We start from the raw sequence: 22078 nt of genomic DNA on the forward strand, positions 1-22078 counted from the left end.
AAGATCTGATTTAATCAGTTGAGCTGTTTTCAATGACTGTTATCTTGGTTTAATAGCTTTTAATGGGGTTTAAGTCCTGCAAAGGTCGAAGTGAATTCTACTGTAGAGATGACTGCATCATGTTATTTGAAGAATCGGAGTCTACGCATTAATAAGTGCGCAAACCTTTATAACAATAACTTTTGTTCGATTTCTGGACTTTTGTCGTCAAATGACGCCGGGTGTATACACAAACCAAAATGGCGGATTCATGAGCGTCATCTGCAGACCAAGTTAAAGCTGGATTTATACTCCTTCGCCATGATCGCTGAGCGCCGATTGGAATTTGGCCAAAGAGGTAGCGCGTTTTTCGCTCTAATCCATTAGCTCTACACAAATCGCTATCGTTCGGCGATGTAGTATAAAGTTAGCTTTAGTCACGCACCTATTACATCCGTGCGGCCAAGATAACCACCTCTGTGAAATGTAACTTCTAACGTGGTTTCCTCAAATGCTATAAACTGCTTTTCTTCTATCCTGAAATACGCTGTAGAGACAAAATGTAAGCATCAAGAATAATTTGAATCAATAAGGTGTTGTACAGGAAATGACAAAATCGTTGTTCAAATTGTTTTGCTTATTCGAAATGGATGCATCATGTAATGAATGATCGATTACTAAAAACCGCAGTATAGGCTAGTCAAATAAAAAATTACCCACCACTAATTGCACCATAATCCATTTTGCATGCGGCCATCTCCCAAAAGCTCACAAAAACATATCAAATGTACCATACCCGTGTATTACCCTAAACATAAGGAGTCAGGCAAAATATAGTTTGACCTATCTCCCATGTATATTTCTTGAGTTATAGGAGAAAAGGTCAAAGGTCAAAATTTGGACGGGGGGGGGCAAAAAGTTAGAAATTCTCTGATTTTATTAAAATGGTTTATATTGTTCCGCTTGCAAAAGTATTTAATAAAAAGAATAGTTTGCCATATCTCAGGTGGTTTGTTACCTTGGTAACATGCCAAAAAAAGATCAAATCCCATTGACCTTGACCTAATTTGTGGTGTTACCTATGTATCAAAACATCCAAAACAATGCAACTCTTATCATTTCGATATATTTTTGCCTAAGGAACAATTTGAGACCAGTTAGATTACAATTGGACCATATTTCAATTGTAAACATTAAATATTTCAAACATTTCCAGTTTTATGAATGATCGAAAAAAAATGTGTTAAAGTTTACATTTGACTCTACCGCGTGCTCATACAATTAGAACAGTAATGTTTTACGCTTCGATGTAGGTTCAACACTGTCGACGGTCCGTCAACCTATACATGAGGCGGATAATTACAAAGCCACACTTTTGCCATTTAAAAGTTGATTGCCTTTGGGGTACGGGTGTCTTTTGTTCCGTGGATTTGAAGTTTTTTGTACAACAACCGACAATACATTTAGTACAATCAAATGTTGTTCGCTTATTAACCTCTTACCCCTGGTGTTCAGGTAGTCATCAATGACGTAACCTAGCGATTGCAGGTAACACTGTGTGTTGATTCCCTCACCTTCGCTGAAACCGTTCCTCTCTGGTGTGATTTGCGATTAGCAGATCTTGATGACTTCATGAAGTGGTCGGTTGATAATAAATTTTTTGTACAACCGCCGACAATGCATTTAGTACAATCAAATGTTGTTCGCTTATTTACCTCTTACCGCTGGTGTTCAGGTAGTCATCAATGACGTAACCTAACGATTGCAGGTAACACTGTGTGTTGATTCCATCACCTTCGCTGAAACCGTTCCTCTCTGGTGTGATTTGCGATTTGCAGATCTTGATGACTTCATGAAGTGGTCGGTTGATAATAAATTCCAATTAATTCCCGCAAGTGTCAGGCTATGCAAATCTGTTTCAAGAAAGATTTTCCTCATCATCCAGACCTAAAATTGGTCCCACACTTCTCTCTTTAGTGCTTTCTGCCAAAGTGTTCTGTATTTGGCTGCAGACTGACCTCAAGTGGGGTGGTCAAATTGCCTATATGGGAAGCATTCTAATAGAAGGCTATATCTGGTAGGAGGAGTAACACTCCCTAAATTTTGCTCGTTCACTGTTAAATTCTGATCGGACCATTAGGTTGCTTCCTTCTAGCAGAGGTCAGGTTTATGGTAAATAATTAAGAAACAATGCCAATCACACCCAGCTCCTGCGCGCACCGAGGTTTGCTATGAGTCCGACCCCACTGGTTTTTTTGGGGGGTTACTGTAATTCTGCCTCGTGTTTGGCATTGCTTTTTTGTGTATCTTGAATCTTTTTGGCTCTCTTGTGTTCTGACCTCATTGTTTATGTTTAATTTAATTTGCTGTTATATAAAATCCTTGTATTTTGTGCACGATGTTATTCGGCCTCCCAGTCGCAATTTTATGCAAATAAAATCACATCATAATTATTATATCATACATATTGAGGAAATCAGTCTTTAACATTGACGCCTCTAGTCTAGGAGCACGGGGTTTTAGAAAATGGTCGAGTTCAACACCCATGTCTACCAATATTTGTTACCTTGAGATGTTAGTATAGACCCCCTAGATCATAGGGGGTAATGGACTGCAATTGTAGTTTTTTTGCTAAAGGTCACGAAAGGTCACACAGGGGTAAAAATGAAAATGCATCGATCTTGTTAGGAGATATATCAAATTACTCGTGGTTATCCTACAAAAACCTAGTATTTACGCTAAATGACACATGAAGACCTGAGCGCAAGAAGACCGTAAGTCCACTTGGCCCCTGAATACGTATATACACTAAAGTTACGTATAGTTTCTTACGGTTTTATAATGTTTAATACATGTTCAAGGGTGAAAACATCATGAAAGGTTGTGAACGATTTGTTTTGGCCCCTGAACATGTATAAAACATTACTAAACTATACGAAACTATACGCAACTTTAGTGTATACATGTTGAGGGGCCAAGTGGACTCATGTCTTCACATGTACATAGATTAAAACTTATTCCGATTTGGGCAAAAATTGTAGCAAATAGTTTGTGTAGTTGAGTAGAACAAGAAAAAGAATAGTTTTGCCTATCGTCCGTTTTCACGTACTGAGAGTACAAACAAGGTCAAAGGCCATTGGGTGGCTATAGGCCACTGTTGACCTCTGACTATCATTGCACGTAACAAGTAAAGTAAACAGTTCTACACCGTTTTTTGATTTTTATATCAAGATGAGCAACTTCCCTTATCGGAATAAGTTGACCATGATGCAGTCATGTCTACAGTAGAATTCATCTCGACCTTTGCAGGACTTAAACCCCATTAAAAGCTATTAAACCAAGATAACACTCATTGAAGCAGCTCAACTGATTAAATCAGATCTTCTCTGGTTGTGTACAAGTGTCTGTTTTCAATGTGCGACATCGCAATAAAGCTGGTATTACAGCTTCAGTTGGGTAACCGATTATAAAGGAAACGAAAGGAAACAATGGTATGTGTACCATTGTTCACGAAATGAGACAAAGACCTGCTTTTTGTTAACCAGCATTCTTCAAAATGAGCAACATAATGATTGTTGACTTAACACGGTTTGGAAATAATTTCTTCATATTTTTGGTGTTATCTGTCGTTTACATATCCTTCCTAAAACACAAAAGTGCGACCCTCTCCAAACATCTAAATTAGCTAAAAATTTAGGACATGTTACAAAACTTTATTTTCTAGAACCTATTTAGAATAATTTAAATGTAGCTTTTACCGTTTTTTTGTGGCATCCTTCAGAAGTGAGCGGTCCGATACCAATATTTTCGGTCAAATCTCCATTCAATTAACACGGGGAGTTGGCTAGCTATGCCTTGCCCTCACTCATATTTTACAAAAGTGCGACCATTTCTGAACATCTAACCTAGCTGTAATTTTAGGTCATGTTAGAGAAATATATTTGCTAGAAGTTTTGGAGAATAAATAAAATATTGGCTGGTTATTTTTCACACAGTGATGTTAACTAGGCAAGTGTCCATTCTCCCAACATACATCATTTGTTGAGGTCACACGTCAATGGTGAGAGCACTGTGTATTGTGTATAGGAAAACGGACAGTAACTGCAGTATGCATTTTGATCCCCTACAACCAGAAACCTGTCATTTTGCCTGAAAATTAGGTTTTTGTAATACAACTCAATAACAATAGATCGTAGAAAGCACAAACTATATATTTTCTTAATCCTTGTCACATCAGACGAGTAATTTGATGTATCTCATAATAAGATCGAAGCATTTTCAATTTTTACCCATGTGTGAGATTTCGTGACAATTTGAGTCCACTACCCCCCCCCCTCCAAGTGTATCCTAACACTTCATGGTAACAAATATTGGTAGGCATGGGTGTTGAACTCAATCCTTAACTAATGCCCGTGTGAGATTTAGCTCATATACTACTCTTATAAATGCTGTAGCTTTTCGATAGATACCATTAGGCACAGAATAGACAATAAGGTCTAAGCACATCTACGACATTTTGGACTTTGGAAAAAATAGGCTTAGAGATCGAACATTTCATAGCATAATTCATCTGGTCACTAGCCTTCCAATCCTGCCTCTTATGGACGTATCACAAAACATACCTCAGTAACATGTGCAAATTACGAGATGTTGATTTGAAACTTACATGTCAGGTCCAAGATGAATATGTTAGCTGTGTTTAACATAGGATCCACTTTTGTTTTATCAGGATCAGCGACCGTCACGACTCCAAGTACAGCTTGAAAGTATTCAATACCTTCTACGAGGGCATCAGTCTCTAAGTCAATGAGTAATTCTTGCACAATCTCGCCTTCTGCAAAGTCAATAGTTGTTGCTCCGGCAAAGTCAACGTAGTCGCCGATTACTGCGGTTCGCGGAGCCAAGGTTATTGCTAAGTTTGAGAAATGTAAGATGTTAACAATGTTAGGCATGATTTTATTTGCAAAAAATTTCAATGCAACAGATATGGTACGCATGTAGAAATTAGGTGTTATTTATATAGCGTATTTAAAATGTATAAAATGTCCCACTTTAGGAGATTCTGCGTGCCCCCATTAACCAGATGGTTCATGATTCAACTCAATTCAGTCCCTTTAGCTACATAAAGACTTACGTGGCTTGAGAAATTACATTGACGACATTAATTTTTTGCCTATTAAATACTACTCTAAATTATTTTTGTAACAACCGGCATTATTGGTAACAATAACATCATGAATATTAAACGTGCCATTGAATGTTATTCTTGGACAGTGAAAGCCTACAATCCAAGAGCTTCCGGGTTTACAACTTTTAAACGTGAGTACCCACTCCAAAGCCAAAAATCGAACGAAAGTTAGGGTCTTTTAGCTATGAAAAGGTCTGTGTATTTAGCTACCACGTGGTATCGGTACAACGCACTATAGACGAATCTAAATTCACGCATTCCTACACCTGACTAGCAGCCTTTAGTTGGGTAGCCGTCGGCTACAATGCACTCAAAATGTGAAATGATTCGGCCTTGGCGGAAATTTTAAACTGCATTCCATCACCCGTTTTACACCTTTCGCGAAAACACAGGCAGACAAAAGAATAACACAATACAGTTCCCTTCGACAAAACACACAGCATGGTCTATTCGCTGTTGAAGTGACATAATAATCGGATTAACTACACGCGGAATTATCTCCATTATAATTATATATTATTAGCTATTATTCTATTAACCCTAGGCCTCCTCGTCCTTGCATCTGCTCTAGGTGTTAGGCGGCTTTTATTTGCACAATTGGACGCTCAAAGCACCAGGTTGGTGCAAACGGCTACCCAAAGATGTCCGACCAAATCCTGACCATGACTTGGCTACTTGGATTCGTCTATACGTATAACTTCACAATTCACGTATTACATAATCAATTATTGACTAGCGCCTGTCGTGAACATACTGTCTCCATTAGCGATGAGCAAACATGCCGAAACCAGGAGATGGACACTTTGATTTGAGTATAAGCCCTTTGGTGCTTACCAACTGATGTGGCTTGTCCAACGAATCCATATCGATGGACTTGAAGCTTAACCATACTGCCTTCTTCACCAATATATGTTGAATCGATCCATATAACAGCTGAAAATGTTTTCAAATACCCGTGAGGATGGTTACATAGTGTACAAAGAGAATTGTCACAGTTCAGTTGACGTACGTGAGAATATTAAACATCTAAAGAACGCAATACAGACAAAGTTATGTACTTCCATTTTTTTCCGCTAGCTAAAAAAAATTGATTAGACTACAATTTAATGCCTCCATAGCCCATCACAATGACATTCACTAATCGTGGATCCGTTCTCCTGCACATATTAGGGGCAAGTTTATTTTGCAGTGAAGCCAACATTCGAAAAATTGCCTGCAATTTTGCATCTTGTGGCAAATGTGAACATTATACGTCGCTCTTCAAAAATTAACAACTCTTATTTTCGAAATTATCATCATTAAAAATATCATGGTAGAAAGTTTACGAAAAGACATAATAGCGACTAAGTTTCCCTACTTACTCGAATGATCCAGGATAAACACTTTTGCGGTATCTAAGACTGTATGGACCAAAGCATTGTCCTTATTCGTCCCACCGGGTGTTGCTATAACAACCATAAAATATTCAATCCCTTCAACCAGGGCATCAGGTATTAGGGTTAGTGGATGAGCAACAGCAGTGTCACCTGCATTAAATGAAACCGTTGTACCAGGTGGTGTCGCCATTGGTATTTCAGTAAAATCAGCGGTAGTAGCAGATACGGCTGTCGTGTATATGCCTGTAAAAATACAACAGTATTAAATGGGTTTTCAATCTGTGCTTTAAATTTCAACAATTAGCATATATCATTTACGCAACAGAAATTTTAAGCTTACCAACTGTATCATCAGTGTTTTGTAAATAACCGTCTCTGTGAACGACTACTTGCGCCATGGCATCACACTCATCGAAGATATAAACTGGATCAATCCAATACTCGACTGTAAATAATTGACATTATTTGATTTTATGAAGGTTGTTAATTTATTGCTTATTAATTTTTAAAACGGTTTTTTTTTAAGATAGAGCCTCTGCTTTTAGCTGTTACACGGTCAGAATTTAGCGCGCAACTGTTTCTTCACCACCGTAAAGATTTCTTCTTCTTCTTCTTCTTCTTCTTCTTCTTCTTCTTCTTCTTCTCTTCTTCTTCTTTGTTAGTACTGCTCAACTTGCCTTGACGAGATAAGATATCACTAAATAGAACTTTGGTGAACGTAATCGCTATTATTGCCGCTTTTGCTTGTAAGAAAAAAGCCCGGGAAAAAAGCAAGCATGAAAATGCAAGAAATATGCATTATTTGGGCTAACATTTGGATTGGTCATGTCTAGCAGTTTTTATCATGCAAGTCTGCCACAGAGGTGATAGTTTAAATAATTTTGTATTAGTAGTTTAATCGCCCCTTTTCTTCTCATTTGTGTCGAGAAACTCTACCATGACTTTTCATAGAGAGATTAAATTACTCTTTCATGTTGAATCCATGAGGATGACTGGTCTGTAAACTTGGCGGTCCAATCATTTTCTTCAGCATGGTAGTGTTAGTCTTAGATGGTTGGCCAATGCTGGTAACCTAGATGTTGCGAGCATTGAGACCAGTCTGGTAACGGGTGTGTTGAAATGTCTAGCAACGGGTGTGTTTCTTTTGTGACGGGCATCGGCACGTTGTTCAACCAGACGGGTTTCAAGAGTACGGCTTGTCAGTCCTACGTATTATTTGTGACAAGGTATACTACATTATCAGTTTAAAAGTTGAGTTGTTTCTGAATTGTGTGAGTGTCCCAATCAAAACTGTTTATTGGTTATTTTCGGAGCATATATTTTTTTACAGATTTCCAACTGAGCCGCGAATTTTAGTTTTAGGCTTATATGAACACTCGTGCTCAATAATTCCTCCAATTCCGCCTAAGTTTATAGGCTTTTCTGTTTTGCTTGAGGGGGATGTGCTATAATAGGCCTATAGTCATTATATCTATGAAAGATAGGCCTATAATTCCTAACAAATTTCCTGCGGACCTGACTTCTGCATGGGTATGAACCTGCTCAATTAGGCCTATATGGATAAATGCAAGTTAGCCTTTTCATTTTTGACGGAGAAGGGTGCCTGAGGGGGATGTGCTCCCTCAGAAGTTGGAGAATTATTTTCAAAAAGTTATGAAAGGCACAATAAAGTCATTTGGTGTAAAAGTTTACACTTATTATTCGTATTATTTTGGGCATAACAGATTTCAACGGACCCGACTTGTGAGGGGAATATTATCCTCAAACTAAAAGCCAATTGGGGCATCATTTTGCATTAGGCCCCTATTATTAACTTATTTTTCCGACCATCATGATTAAGCATAGCCTATAGGCCATATAACCATGTCATGATAATGCATAATATGTATTTTAGAATGGATTTCCAGTCAGTGGATGCGACTTCCCGTCACAAATTTCAAGCATGAACATAATTATGATGCGCAATGACTCAGAACGTACTCTTCCTCGTTTCTTCTTGTTTTCTTCCTTGTTTTCTTTCCACTTTTCCCCTTTCGTTTGCCTAAAATCCCCGGATATTGAAATGAGCCTGGGTGGCTGTGGCAAAACAAAATTTTCAACCCAGTTTTGCTAATATTTTGTCCTGATTTTTGTAACATTTTCGTTCCGGTATTGGCAGTTATTTTATATATGTTTTCAGTTGTCGGGTTATTTCTTTCAATTTTTGGGAAATCAGACCGAAAAAGTAGACCTTTCCTTTTCCCTCCATTTTCCGCCCTTCAATTTTTTAGGGGGCACTATACTGCCCCACACTGGCTATGCCCAGGCCCGTACGCAGAGTGGGGCCGTGCGGTGGGGCAAAAGTGCTCAAAAATCCTAATTTCCGACCGTAGCGAGCAAAAAATATGGTTTTTATGCTTTTTAGTCAAAAAAGGTCCAAAGTTTGTGAAGAAGGTCCACTTTTTACAAAATCGCCCCTGGAAAAAAAAAAAACACTTTTTCAAAATCAGCACCCCGCAAAAAACGGGCCTGGTTATGCCACTGCTCTGTCACTCCCCTTCCTCTCCCTTCTCTCTTCTCTCTCTGACTCCCTCTTTTTTTTTAAGACCCGGCGCTGCAGGCCCCAAAGCCCCACTCCCTGGTTTACCGTAATTTGTTGATCTATTTTGAGCCATCTAATCATAACATAACCCTACCCCTATCAATAAAATACAAGTGTCCATAATTCATCCCATGCACGTGTGCAAAAGTCAGGCCACGAGGTTAGGCCTGAACGTTTCCGTAGGGGCCTACCATTTTCAAGTCATTTTTGAATATATTTTTGGAAAGTTACCGCCACAATACGTGCCAAAAATCGCCCCCTTCCCCTCGTTGACTGGCTAAAAATTCATTGTTCCCTCCTTTTTTTTGCCTTGCCAAAATATTCACTCCCCCATGACTTGGGATTTTTTGTTACTTCAAAACGTTGGATCCCGGCGTTGGATATGGCTCGATTTTGCCAATCTAAGTGTTTTCTGGGACCATTTGTCAGAATTTGCACAGATAGATATGATGTTTGCACAGGCAGATATTTGCTAAACATAGCAAAGCATATTCCGATACAGTCACCTTCTTTCCGATGTGCTGCATCTAGTCCCAAACTGTAAAAAAAGCACGACGTATGTGATATCACAGACCCCCGTATGTGAAATCACTGACCCGTCTTTGATATCAGAGACGTCTTTGAATTAGCAGTGCCCCCGAACTGACATGGGAGGAGCCAATCCTGATAAGACGAAACCTGATATAGGTATTTGTGCAGGGGCGTAGCCAGCTTTCTTGGTCGGGGGGGGGGCAAATTAAATTTTTGGAGCACAGACGAAAAAAATTGCAGTTGCATCATACAATACATAGAGACTGTATGTCTTCGAGCTTCCCGAAAAGGGCCTTATTGGGATGATGTGCGCACGTAGCGCGAAAAAAATGGTATTTTACACTATTTTCGTCCATTATCCGGCTAAAAAGAGCTTTACTGTTACAATGTGCGCGCGTAGCGCGGAAAAGTTGTGTATTTTACACTATTTTGGCCCTGAATTTTGCTAGAAAAGGTGGCTCCTTGCCCTTTTTCTTCTCCTTTGCCCTCCTGATTTTCTCTTTCATTATTTGTCAGAGGGACACTTTTTCTTTCATTTTTTTGTCAGGGGGGGCACTCTGCCCCTGACCTCCCCCCTCCCCCGCTGGCTACGCTACTGTATTAGTGGGAATCAGGTATAGATCCGTGTGAAGCACATCGAGGAAGGTAATTTTGTCTGTGGAGGATTTCGAAGTGAATTTGATGGTGCGATAAAATGAGTTACAAAATCTAATGAAGCGTTGTTGTTCATCTTTACCTTGAATCCGTATGAGTAAGATCTTTGTTATAAATAAGAGCAATTTCCATGAGCTTACAAAAAGAGTGGAGCTATTCACGGGGAAAATCTGAATCTGAACAGGATTCGATGCCTTCCTTGGTAGGAATATTGGCATAGAGGGAAGAAACATCCAGTTCACATCATATTGGACATAGTAATCAAGAGTAGAATCATGAGTTTTGAGGTTCAGGTCTGTGAGTGGAGAAACTCTTTCAGGGACAGTGAAGTCCAGGTGATATGTTCTGCCACTCATAAACCTGTACAGTTTTGGACTGTTTGCTGAGTTTCAGAAAAAAACGCCTGAAATATGTGGCTTCAGACTGCTCGAAAAACATCGTAGTTTTGGAGGTTTATTTGGGCTATTGCAGAAATTAGAGGCCATCCCTTAAAGAAGACACGGACTTCACCATGTCTTCTTTAGGGTAGATGTGTCTGAAGTAGACATGAGATTCCCAGGTCTTCATTAGGGTTGATGTGCCTAATGTAGACATTGGATTTCCATGTCTTCTTTAGGGTTAGTGTGCCTAAAGTACGCATGGGATTTCCATGGTAGGTGTGCCTGAAGAAGAAATGGGATTCATATGCCATGTAAGTGTACCTTAAGAAGACATTTATTTAACCCCAGACCCCCCCCCCCTTATTTGTCGAGGGGCATCTTAGCTGGGGACAACCGACCATCAAAAATTGACCATGCAGGGAAGGGAGGTTGGTGAGGCCCATCATTGGTTTCCACAATAAAATCCATGATTTTCGTTTCGCTCTTGTAAAAATATACAAATAGCTACTGACTTTTTACTTGTTAGTTATATCAGGGACCTTGTATGGAGGGACTGGAAATGCCTTCCATCCATTGTACCATGCGAGTTGCTGGTTTACAAATTATCCTCAGTTGAGCAAGCATGAATAATACGTTGATCAATAGACCCTAGTACGATTCCAAGCACAGTTACAACACTGCGCTTGACTTGTCTTGTACATTGCGAAATGAGCCTACATGTTTGCTAGTATAATGACAGACTCTAGAAATGCCAACATAAATCTTCAAAGAACATCATCTTAAGAATTATTTCAGTATCGAAATCAGTAGGAATACCAAGCGTACGGTGTACACATTCAAGAAAAAATATTATTTTCTTTGTTCTAGCATTCTGGATCTCCACAAAATTATCACACTTTGTCTCCAAAATCCTATGTAAATGATTCTCGATGCTACACAGAAATTATTTTCGACAAAGGATAGACATTTTACACAATTTGTCATAACTTCAAAAGATATTGGAATACTTTGATGCGTTTTTGATATTTTGTAGAGCAACATGAGTAAATACCCTCGTTTCAACTTTTCTGTTTCGGGAGCTCTATTGTTCAGAAACGAAAACGCAAGGGATTAAGTAGGATGGTGTGTAAGTTGACTTCATTGTTACGTTTGGGGCATCATGCTTCTCATTTGAAGAGGTAATAATAGGTGCTGTCAATCACACTTATGTCTGTCAATAAAGGTTGGATAAGTCAATTATATGCAACACTGGCGTCTCAAGTGGGCAATTTTACTCACTCTTACTTTTAAAAAAAAGGACCCCTGCCTCTTCTCCTCTCGCTTTCTTCTCTTTCTAGTCTGTCTGTCTCTCCCCCTCCCCAACTCTCACCTGTGCCACCAGATCATCTCCTCGTCTAGCATCCCCACTCTCTCATATAATATACATTTAAAATAGATTTTGAGTCTGTCAATTTTGCCTGAAGCAATTATCGGATTACCAATTCCAATGAAAGAAATCCTATTAGTTTCACTTCAACGCACTTCTCTGGTGTTGCATATTACCAAGTTTTAAGGTGTATTTGGGACGAAAACAATTCCCCGTTTAATCGCTACATAATCATAATATAACCGATTTTTGCGCGATTGCACGAACAAGTACGTAATTCTTGGCAACACTGATTACTCGTGTTAATGAATATATTTCTACGTTGGGCAATTTTCACAATCTACTCCCGCTTAGGCTGGAGTACCTATACACCCAACGCAAGTCAATTGAAGCCGTACAATTTATCGCGAATTTACGAACGTAAAATTAGACACTTCTTTTGTCTAGATTAGCATCAACCCTCTCTTTTGTCTAGATTAGCATCAACCCTCTTTCTTTGTACATGAAAGATGTTTTTAATTTCAAAAGGAGAGATGATTTGTATATTGATAAATGTGTTGAATGTATTTGGGTTGAATTGACACCACCAAATAGGCGTCCCATATTTGTGTGCGCTGTTTACAATCCCAATGGAAAAGACTATGAATTTTCCAATAAATTATCTGTTATGTTGTCAAATGCTTCTGTCGGAGACAATGAAATTGTTCTCCTAGGTGATTTTAATTGTGATTTTACTAATAATGTATATTCCAAAGAAGCTGATAATTTGAAATTCGTATGTGATATGCATCAATTACATCAACTGATCGATTTACCAACAAGAGTTACTGATCATAGTGCAACAATAATTGATCTGTTTTTCACCTCTCAACCTGATTTGTTCGTGGACAGTGGAGTTATTCAAACATCCATTAGTGACCATTTTATGATATATGCAGTAAGAAAGAGTAAACCGATTAAAGGTATGCATAAAACTATTGAGTATCGGTCTTATAAGAATTTTGATGAAAAGTGTTTTCTTGATGAGCTTTTGAATGTTCCGTGGAATGATATAAAAAATTGTGAAAATGTTAATGATGCATTGTATATGTGGCAGAAAATGTTTAATAATGTTGTAAATAAGCATATTCCTAAAAGATGCAAGCGTGTTAAAGCTTCTCCCTCCCCATGGCTTAATAGCAACATCATAAAGCACATGTCAAAACGTGATTATTTACATCGTAAAGCTATTCGATCTAAAGCATCTTCTGACTGGGAGGCGTTTAAGTCATATCGTAATAAGGTGACTGCAATGATCCGTGAGTCTAAGAAGTGTTATTTTACTAATACTGTGCAACAATGTATGGGTGATTCTGGTAAGCTGTGGAAAACGTTGAAAAATATTCTTCCATCTAAACCATCCACAAACCCTTCGTCTATTGTTGTTAATGATAATGTTTTAACAAGTGATAATGACATTTCAAATGGTTTCAACGAGTATTTTGCTAATGTTGCAAACAAATTAATTGAGTGTGTTGATGAGAGTAATGACTGTATTCCTAATGTTATCACCCATGGTATCGATGTGAAGCCACAATTGAATTTACCTTGTATTTCGCATGATTTTGTAAATAATGAAATTCTTAACATGAGTCCAGCGAAAGCTACTGGGCTTGATGATATAAGTTGTAAGATCCTCAAAATTGCTAGACCTGTCATTGTTGATAGTTTAACATATATTATGAATATGTCTTTGTATACAGGTGTTTTTCCAAACGTATGGAAAGTAGTTAGAGTTGTTCACCTTCACAAAGGTGGCGATTTAAACAGCACTAATAATTATAGGCCAATTTCCATTCTTTCCTGTGTAAGTAAGATCATCGAAAAGGCTGTTCATAAACATGTTTATACATTTCTCAGTAACCACAATTTGATTAACCAACATCAGTCAGGTTTTCGTCCATTACATTCAACAGAGACGGCGCTAACTGAAATGACAGATTACTGGTTGAGCAATATGAATTCAGGTAAAATGACTGGCGTAGCCTTTGTAGATTTGCGTAAGGCGTTTGATACAGTCAATCATGATATGTTGTTGAATAAATTACATGAAATGGGCGCAACTGCCCACACAGTTAAATGGTTTCGTTCTTATTTACATGATAGAACACAACGAGTGTCTTTTAAGGGAGCTTTATCAAATGAACTTCCTGTAAATTCAGGTGTTCCTCAAGGTAGCATACTTGGGCCACTATTATTCATCATTTTATAAATAGCATGTGTAAAGTAATTGAGCATGGTTATATTTCAATGTATGCTGATGATACCACACTGTCTGTTAGTGGGGATGATGCTCGTGATATTGCAAGTAAATTAAGGTGTGATCTTGAAAAGCTTATGATTTGGATGCGTACGAATAAGATGTTCCTTAACTCTGATAAGACAAAAATCATGCTAGTTGGTACTAGTGCTAGACTTAATAATGTGCATGCAAATGATTTTTCTGTTAGAATTGATGGTAATGATCTTGAATGTGTTGATAATTTTAAATGCTTGGGTGTTGTAATTGATAATCAATTAAAATGGCATAGACAAGTTAATAATGTTGTTCGAAATGTTTTTTGTAAACTTGCTTTGTTACGTCGTGTTAAGCCATATCTTAATGTTGATACTTTAAATGTTCTTTATAAAAGTATGGTTCAACCTCACTTTGATTATTGTAGCTTAGCATGGTATGGTCGTTTTAAAGAAGATTGTCATAGGCTTGATGTAATACAAAAGCGATGTGCGCGTGTGATCTTAGGTGTTAATTACTACACTCCATCTAATTATATGTTTCAAGAGCTAAGGTGGTCACGGCTATCAGATCGTAATGATTATTTCAAAGCTCTAATGATTTATAAATGTCTTAATGGTCTTGCTCCACAGTATTTAAATAATATGTTCAATTATGTGCGTGACAATCACGATCGTGTTACGAGGCAAGCTGCAGCTGATTTGCTAGCTCTTCCACCCATTGTTCATGGTACTGACATTGTGTCTTTTAAATTTTCGTTCAGCTATAGTGGCGTTAAGTTGTGGAATAATATTGACCCGCCTACTAGAAATGCTGTTAATGTTCAGTCGTTTAAGACAATGTATAAAAGTAGCCATCTGAAGTAGATTGCATATTCGCATGATTTGATGTTTTTAAAAGTTGTATATACCTATGATTATATGAAATTACGTGCCATAATTGTTTGTATATCTAAATGTGTTTTTATGTATAATTTCTATATTTTATATGAGTGTCTTTTAATATTGTTGTAACTTAATTGTATATTGCAGGGCCCCGGTTAGAACAGCTTTAAGCTGATTCGGGCATACCCTGGGTAAAGATAATAAATAATATAATAATAATAATAATCTCACTTTTTTTCCTGCCAGAAATTAACATAACTCCCGAAACCGAAACAGAAGTTATCTTCGTTCAACTTTTCTGTAGTCAACAAAAGACTAGAATAAAAGGATTGTTCACGCGTACCATGCTAACACTTCAAAATAACAATGAGATCCGAAACCGAAACCGGAAACCGAAACAGAAACAGAAAAGATGAAAGGACCCATAATAAAATTCAAACATCGCGCCCTCGGCGCAACTCGCATACAATCGAAGGTCGTGAAAGATAATCTGATAACAATAGCTTGACAATAGCTATCAATAATCCCGTTTTCAGTCCATTCATACACGGTCCCTGGTTATATACATGTTCGTAGCATTTTTGCATAGCCAAAATTTCACAAATTTGCATAGGCGAGTTCACATTATGACATCATACGACATTAAGTGGGGCATGTTTGTTTGTACTTATTTTGGTATCACTGGATAGAAGAGCCCGATAGCTATATATTGGTATAATGACGTTTATAATTGAAAATTAGGGTGTTGCAACAGCCACTACCCTTCGTAGTCCGTGTTACAAATATGGCTTAGTAGTTATAGGGTTAAATATACTATATCAAAATAAAAATAAAAATATGTAATTGACTCAGTTTTCTAAAATGATTCCTTACTATCTTCATCCTCAATTGTAATTGTAGCTTTGTGAAGAGGTTCAAGTAGTGCCTGTCTAGCAGTAGCAGCAGTTGCAGCATCTTTAAATGCAATTAGTACCATCAGTTGCTCTGTATGCTCCACAATCGCATCATCGGTGATAGCCAAAGATACCGTTTTCATGTCCTCATCCGCTGCAAATGTTACTTCCCCGTCCGCCGGAGCAAAATCTCCGTAGTCCATTGTTGAGGTTGCCGATAGATCCATTATTGTTAAAGCTTTATTGGTTAAAAGATAAATAAATGCAATAGTCATTTGGTGTAGTCTGGCTTTGTTAATGTTTATCTTTAATAGTTATTTTGCCTTTGATAAAGATTCTGCTATATGATGGAAAGCTTGGAACACTTAATTACGATAACCACAAAGTTTACTGTTAGGTTATTGTTATGGTTAAGGACTTTCCCAACAGATCTGTTTAACTTAATTTTTAAATACATTCATGTAACATAATATGTGCATTCAGCATGTTGCAATTTTTTAATAACGTCATTATCTTCGACTCAGAAGATTCAGTCACCGTATTTTGTTCATAAATGGAATAATAATAACGGCGGGCATGGTAAATTTTCCTAAAATTAAGCTGATGAATATAATTTATGATGCGTTGACATAGGCGTGAAAAATTAACATTAATTTTCATCTTTATGGTAAATTCGAATCCCTATCAGCAATTACCTTCTCATCATTGCCTCACAAGGGAAAAGGGAATCTTTATTCAAATACTTTCAATATTCATGTTATTGCTTAGGTAACGTGTCTGTGTGTTGCAAAAGTTGTTAATGATTAATCTAGGTTAATTGATAATCTAAGCTGTTCCAGTAAACATCTGAATACAGAATTCCCCAGAGACTGTAATATACTTATAATTGCCTGTCAACCCCGCTACAGCAAGTTTGCCCTTTTCAATAGATGAAGTTGAAGAGTAGGGTGGAGTGAAAAAACAAAAAATTGAGATAATTTTTTTGGATAGTTACGAGGGTTGGTCAATAATATCCCGCAACCATTATTTATCTCCGCTCATGCATGACTTAGATGACTGTTACTTACGATCAATAAAGTTTGTACCTTTGTCTTTCAAAACACACAACAATTAGTATCAGAGTACCTTTAATTACGTAATCTCATTTGTATAAAGTCATTGCCATATGTACACTGACAATATTGTCAACATTGGCGGGAAATTTGAATTGTAGTTGAGGAACGTGTAATAAAAAGGAGCAGAAGTGAGGACCAAAGCAATCTACAAGCCTTATTTTTGGTATGAGGTAATCTGAGTATATTCAATTAATAATTGTGAAAGAAGAAATGTATCCGTCAACAGATCATGAAAGAGACTGTCTTTGAATTTCACCAAAAATAGGCCTTAACGACAAACAGAAATGGTGTGAAAATCGGGAGAAAAGAGCCCACACGGTAGAAGAAATAATCTAAATTATCTCCAAAATAAAACAAAAACAAATATAATTATTGGTATGGTATGAGAGATCATAGTCAAGACAATAGAATTTGTTGCAATAAAAATAGAAATATGCGCATGCGTTGATGGTACGCATGATTGAAAGTACCAAAAATGTATGAAAAAAGTAAAATTTCATCAAAAAAGCGCTAAAAATATGACTAATACAAGGTTTGCGGAACAGTAGCTGGGTGAGTGAATTGCTATACCAAGTCTTATGCTAGAATTAGATATACCTTTCGAAATTCAAATTTCCTATTCAATCCAGAGCCTCTCTATGGTGTGCTACTTTGATTACAAAAACATGACCTTTTGAACAAGGGTTCATTAAGAAAGAAATGTGTGTGATTTCGCCACTGGGAACTCCCTTTTTAATAATCAGTATATACCCAATCAAACCAGGTACCATTTGTTAAATTTTGTCATCGATTAATCCTTCTATCTCTTATTATGTAAAGAACAATGGGCGATAAAGCATACTCAAAATTGGAGATATTCAACACGACCTCTTTTCTTTAATAAAAATGGTATAGATCTAAAAAGAGTACAGCATCATTGCTATGTTATCGGTCTAAAAAGTTGCAAAAACCGTACCAGATTCCATACTTTTATTCTCGAGATATTTGGAATTATGTAACAATACCTCAATTTGGCGCGAGATTTTCTTGACTATTTTTCACCATAAATCAGGCAGTGCCCATACACTATTGTGTTTATGCTAATGTCATTACGTAATCAAGTAGTCAGTATCGCTAATACATATTTGTTTTGAAAGACAAAAGTACAAACTTGTATTTAGCGTAAGTAACAGTCATCCAAGTCATGCATGAGCGGAGATACACCATAGTTGCGGGAACTTATTGACCAGCCCTCGTATAAAAACTTGCTTATAATATGAAATAAGTAACCTGGCAAAAAATTGGAAAATTTAAAGCATATCTTGAGGTTCCACAAAGCACCTGAAAAATGTGGGAAAATGACCGAAATTACTCAAATTTACGCATCCCAGCACGAAAGCGCATGTTGAGATGTTAATAAATTCATAAGTACACCCCTAGATCTATGAAATTTGGTATATATGGCTACCTTTTACTGCTCAATCCATTGCTGTAATCAGTGTAGCATCACAGACAGTTTACCATGTACCAATTATAAGGGAGTAGTGTCTGAAAATGGATGAAAACGCAGTAACACTGCCTGGACCATTGTTGGAAAGGGGGATATGGGTTGTACCGCAAATAGTAATATATACTTTTTGATTTGTTATTACAGATGAAATTGAGCAATCATATTTTTCTGTTGTTGTATCTAGTTCAAATAAACTAATAATGATGGAAACAGACATGCTATGTTACATGTGTCTGCTTCAGTGTGCATTAAGTTGAGGAGTCAGGAGTGTAACACCATTTTATAGTTAGGCCTACACTCCTGACAACATAACAACACCAATGGGTTGTACAACAAATAGTATTATATACTTTTTGACATTAGAAAATAGTAAAACTAAATGTTTATAACATTAAATAGTATGTAGTAGTAACATGTATGACTAAAAGAAGCATGCCTTAAAAACTACATGATGTTCATGATGTTGGGATTTAGTGTCAAATTCCGGCATTTTTGATTTCGATTCCAAAGGTGCTCAAATGAATCCGTCGCGACTTTCGGGACCGCACACCGATGCTGAAGCTTCTGTAACCGGTGATATGTTTCTCAACCGCCTGGGTGTGGCATGGATAACGGGCAAATTTCAGTATCTGTGTCTCGTCTTCCTGGATCATAGTAATCAGAGTGCCGTCATCAATATCGAATGTGACAGGAGGTTCTGTTATTGGTGGGTTCTACCAATCGATCATCTCAAGAGTTGGCTAACTGCTGATGAAAGAGAGAATCGAATTCTTTCTGACTTGAAAAATGCTCTTCCTGACTATGTTATGCATCATGTTCCGTGCCCGAAACGGGGTGGTGGTGTTGCAGTGCGCAGAGGATTTGACATCGTTATCAACCCGTCTTTTGTCGCCAAATCTTTCGAACAAATGGACGTGACAATTTCGTCGAAATCTTCATCCATAAGGCTTTACGTCATTTACCGACCTTATCCATCCAAGGTTAACAAGTTGAAGATGTTCTTCGATGAATTTTCTTCATTTGTGGAGACATGTACATCCCTTGCTATTCCATTTGTAATAGCGGGTGATTTTAACTTCCATATGGACGTTCTGGATGATCGCGTAGCTATAATCTTTCGTGAACTTCTTGATTCTGCTTCATTTGATCAGCATGTAGACAACCCTACACATCGGTGCGGTCATATGCTAGATTTGGTGATTACGCGCAGCTCCGATTCCATCGTAAAATACAAATTTGCTCGTTATCCATGCCACACCCAGGCGGTTGCGAGACATATAAAACTAGTTACAGAAGCGCTTCAGCATCAAGCACGCTTGGAATCAAGATCGAAATGCCGAAATTTGACATTAAATCCCAACATCATCTGTAGTTTTTAAGGCATGCTTCTTTTACTCATATATGTTACTACTATAGACTATTCAATGTTATAAACATTAGCTTTACTATTTCTAGTGTTAAAAAGTATATTTTACTATTTGCGGTACAACCCACATGAGCCATATCCCCGTTCCCAAAAATGGTCCAGGCAGTGTTACTGCGTTTTTATCCATTTTCGGACACTAATCCCTTATCATTGGTACATGGTAAGCTGTCTGTGATTGCAACTTTAGAATTAGCAGTGCGAGGTGGCTATATATACCAATTTTTAAGTTCTAGGGAATGTACTTATGAATATAATAGCATCTCAATATGCGCTTTCGCGTCACGAACCACCCAAATAATAGTCCAGGCAGTGTTTTCATCCATTTTTGGACACTTATCATTTACAATTGGTACATGCTACACTACCTGTGATTAAGGCAATGGATTAAGAAGTAAAAGTAGAAGTAAAAAGGTCTCAGCAGAAGTGTTGAAAGCAGGAGGACCCATGTTGAAACAAATGTTATTGAAGATCATCAACACTGCCTGGGCTGAATAAAAAATCCCTGAAGACTGGAGTAAAGGTCTAATTACCCCTGTGTACAAAAAAAGGCGACAAACTGGACCCAGCAAACTACAGAGCTATTACCCTCCTGTCAATCCCGGGAAAAGTATTCTGCAGGATGGTTCTTAACCGAATTCAACAGACTGTAGATAACCATCTGAGAGAGGAACAGTGTGGGTTCAGGAGTTCCAGAGGTACCTTAGATGCGGTATTTACAGTACGCCAAATCTTTGAAAAGGCTAAAGAAAGACGCATTCCAATACACTGGAACTTTGTAGACTTCAAAACAGCATTTGACACCATATGGAGGGAAGCCCTTTGGAATTGTCTGCGATCAGTAGGAGTAGACACCAAACTGGTGAACCTCATTGCAAAAATGTATGAGCAAACGGAAAGATCACCGATTGGTTTGAAGTCCTAGTTGGTGTTAGACAGTGATGTCTTCTCTCACCATGCCTCTTCAATCTATATCTGGAGTTGGAAAACAATATGCTAGATCGTGTCTGACGATCCAAGAGATATCATGCTGAACCAAATGCCCATTGACAAAGTAAATAACTTTCCAGCAAACACAAAAACGTTTTAAAAACGTTTTAAATTAGTTATATTTTGGCTTTTGGTTTAGGTAAAATGTTTTAATAACATTAAAATGTCGGGTTATATAAAGGTCATGAAAACGTTTTAAAACGTTTTGTATGAAAACACACTATAACAACATTTTTTAAATGTTTTCAAAATGCTATTGTAAACTACATTTGAAAACATATTTTGCCTAATATTTTGTCAACACTTAGATAACATAATGTTAAAATATTTGCACCCAGCAAACACAGAAATGTTCTTAAGATGTTATTTTCAAAACGTTTTAATAACATTTAAATGTCGGGTTATATAAAGGTCATGGAAACATTTTTAAAACGTTATTGCACATATTTTGGTCAAACATTTTTCGCAAAACATTTTTTCAACCCCAAAATAACATTCTGTTTAGAATGTTTTGTATCAAGTTTTCAAAAATGTTTTTGGAATGTTATTAAAACGTTTTTATACCCTTTATATAACCCGACATTTAAACGTTTTCTGTAAAACATTTTGTGTTTGCTGAGCAGTATATTATCATAAAATGTTTTTTAATGTTATGATACGTTTTATACCCTTAATATACCTTTTTTATAACCCGACATTTACACGTTTTCTGACAACCTTTTATAACCTATTGCGAATGATGTCGAAAACGTTTTGTGTTTGCTGGGTTTGTCTGTCTGGGTAGTAGTGTGCCCTCAGTAGAGCCTACATTAATGACTTCAGCAAGAAAAGACCACCAGGTCGTCCACCAACCAGATGGAATGACCAAATTCCGAGGGACTTGGGAATGGCCCCACATGAAGCAAAGACACAAGCAACAGACAGAACTGAATGGAGGAAGCTTACTCGGCAGAG

The 22078-nt window shown here is 37.4% G+C and overlaps 1 protein-coding gene across 1 annotated transcript in view; it reads right to left on the minus strand.

The window, feature by feature from the left end:
- LOC140145808 (uncharacterized) overlaps positions 1-16339 on the minus strand; it is a 54859-nt gene extending 38520 nt beyond the window's left edge. The window contains exons 1-6 of the mRNA XM_072167484.1: positions 16088-16339; positions 6884-6988; positions 6529-6786; positions 6002-6100; positions 4646-4891; positions 425-526 (exon numbers count right to left, since the gene is read on the minus strand). Coding sequence (XP_072023585.1) covers positions 425-526; positions 4646-4891; positions 6002-6100; positions 6529-6786; positions 6884-6988; positions 16088-16334 — 1057 coding nt within the window. The 5' untranslated portion in view covers positions 16335-16339. The remainder of the gene's footprint in view (positions 1-424; positions 527-4645; positions 4892-6001; positions 6101-6528; positions 6787-6883; positions 6989-16087) is intronic.
- Between the last annotated feature and the right edge of the window lie 5739 nt (positions 16340-22078).

This window comes from Amphiura filiformis, chromosome 2 (genome assembly GCF_039555335.1).
Source record: "Amphiura filiformis chromosome 2, Afil_fr2py, whole genome shotgun sequence".
NCBI lineage: Eukaryota > Metazoa > Echinodermata > Ophiuroidea > Amphilepidida > Amphiuridae > Amphiura > Amphiura filiformis.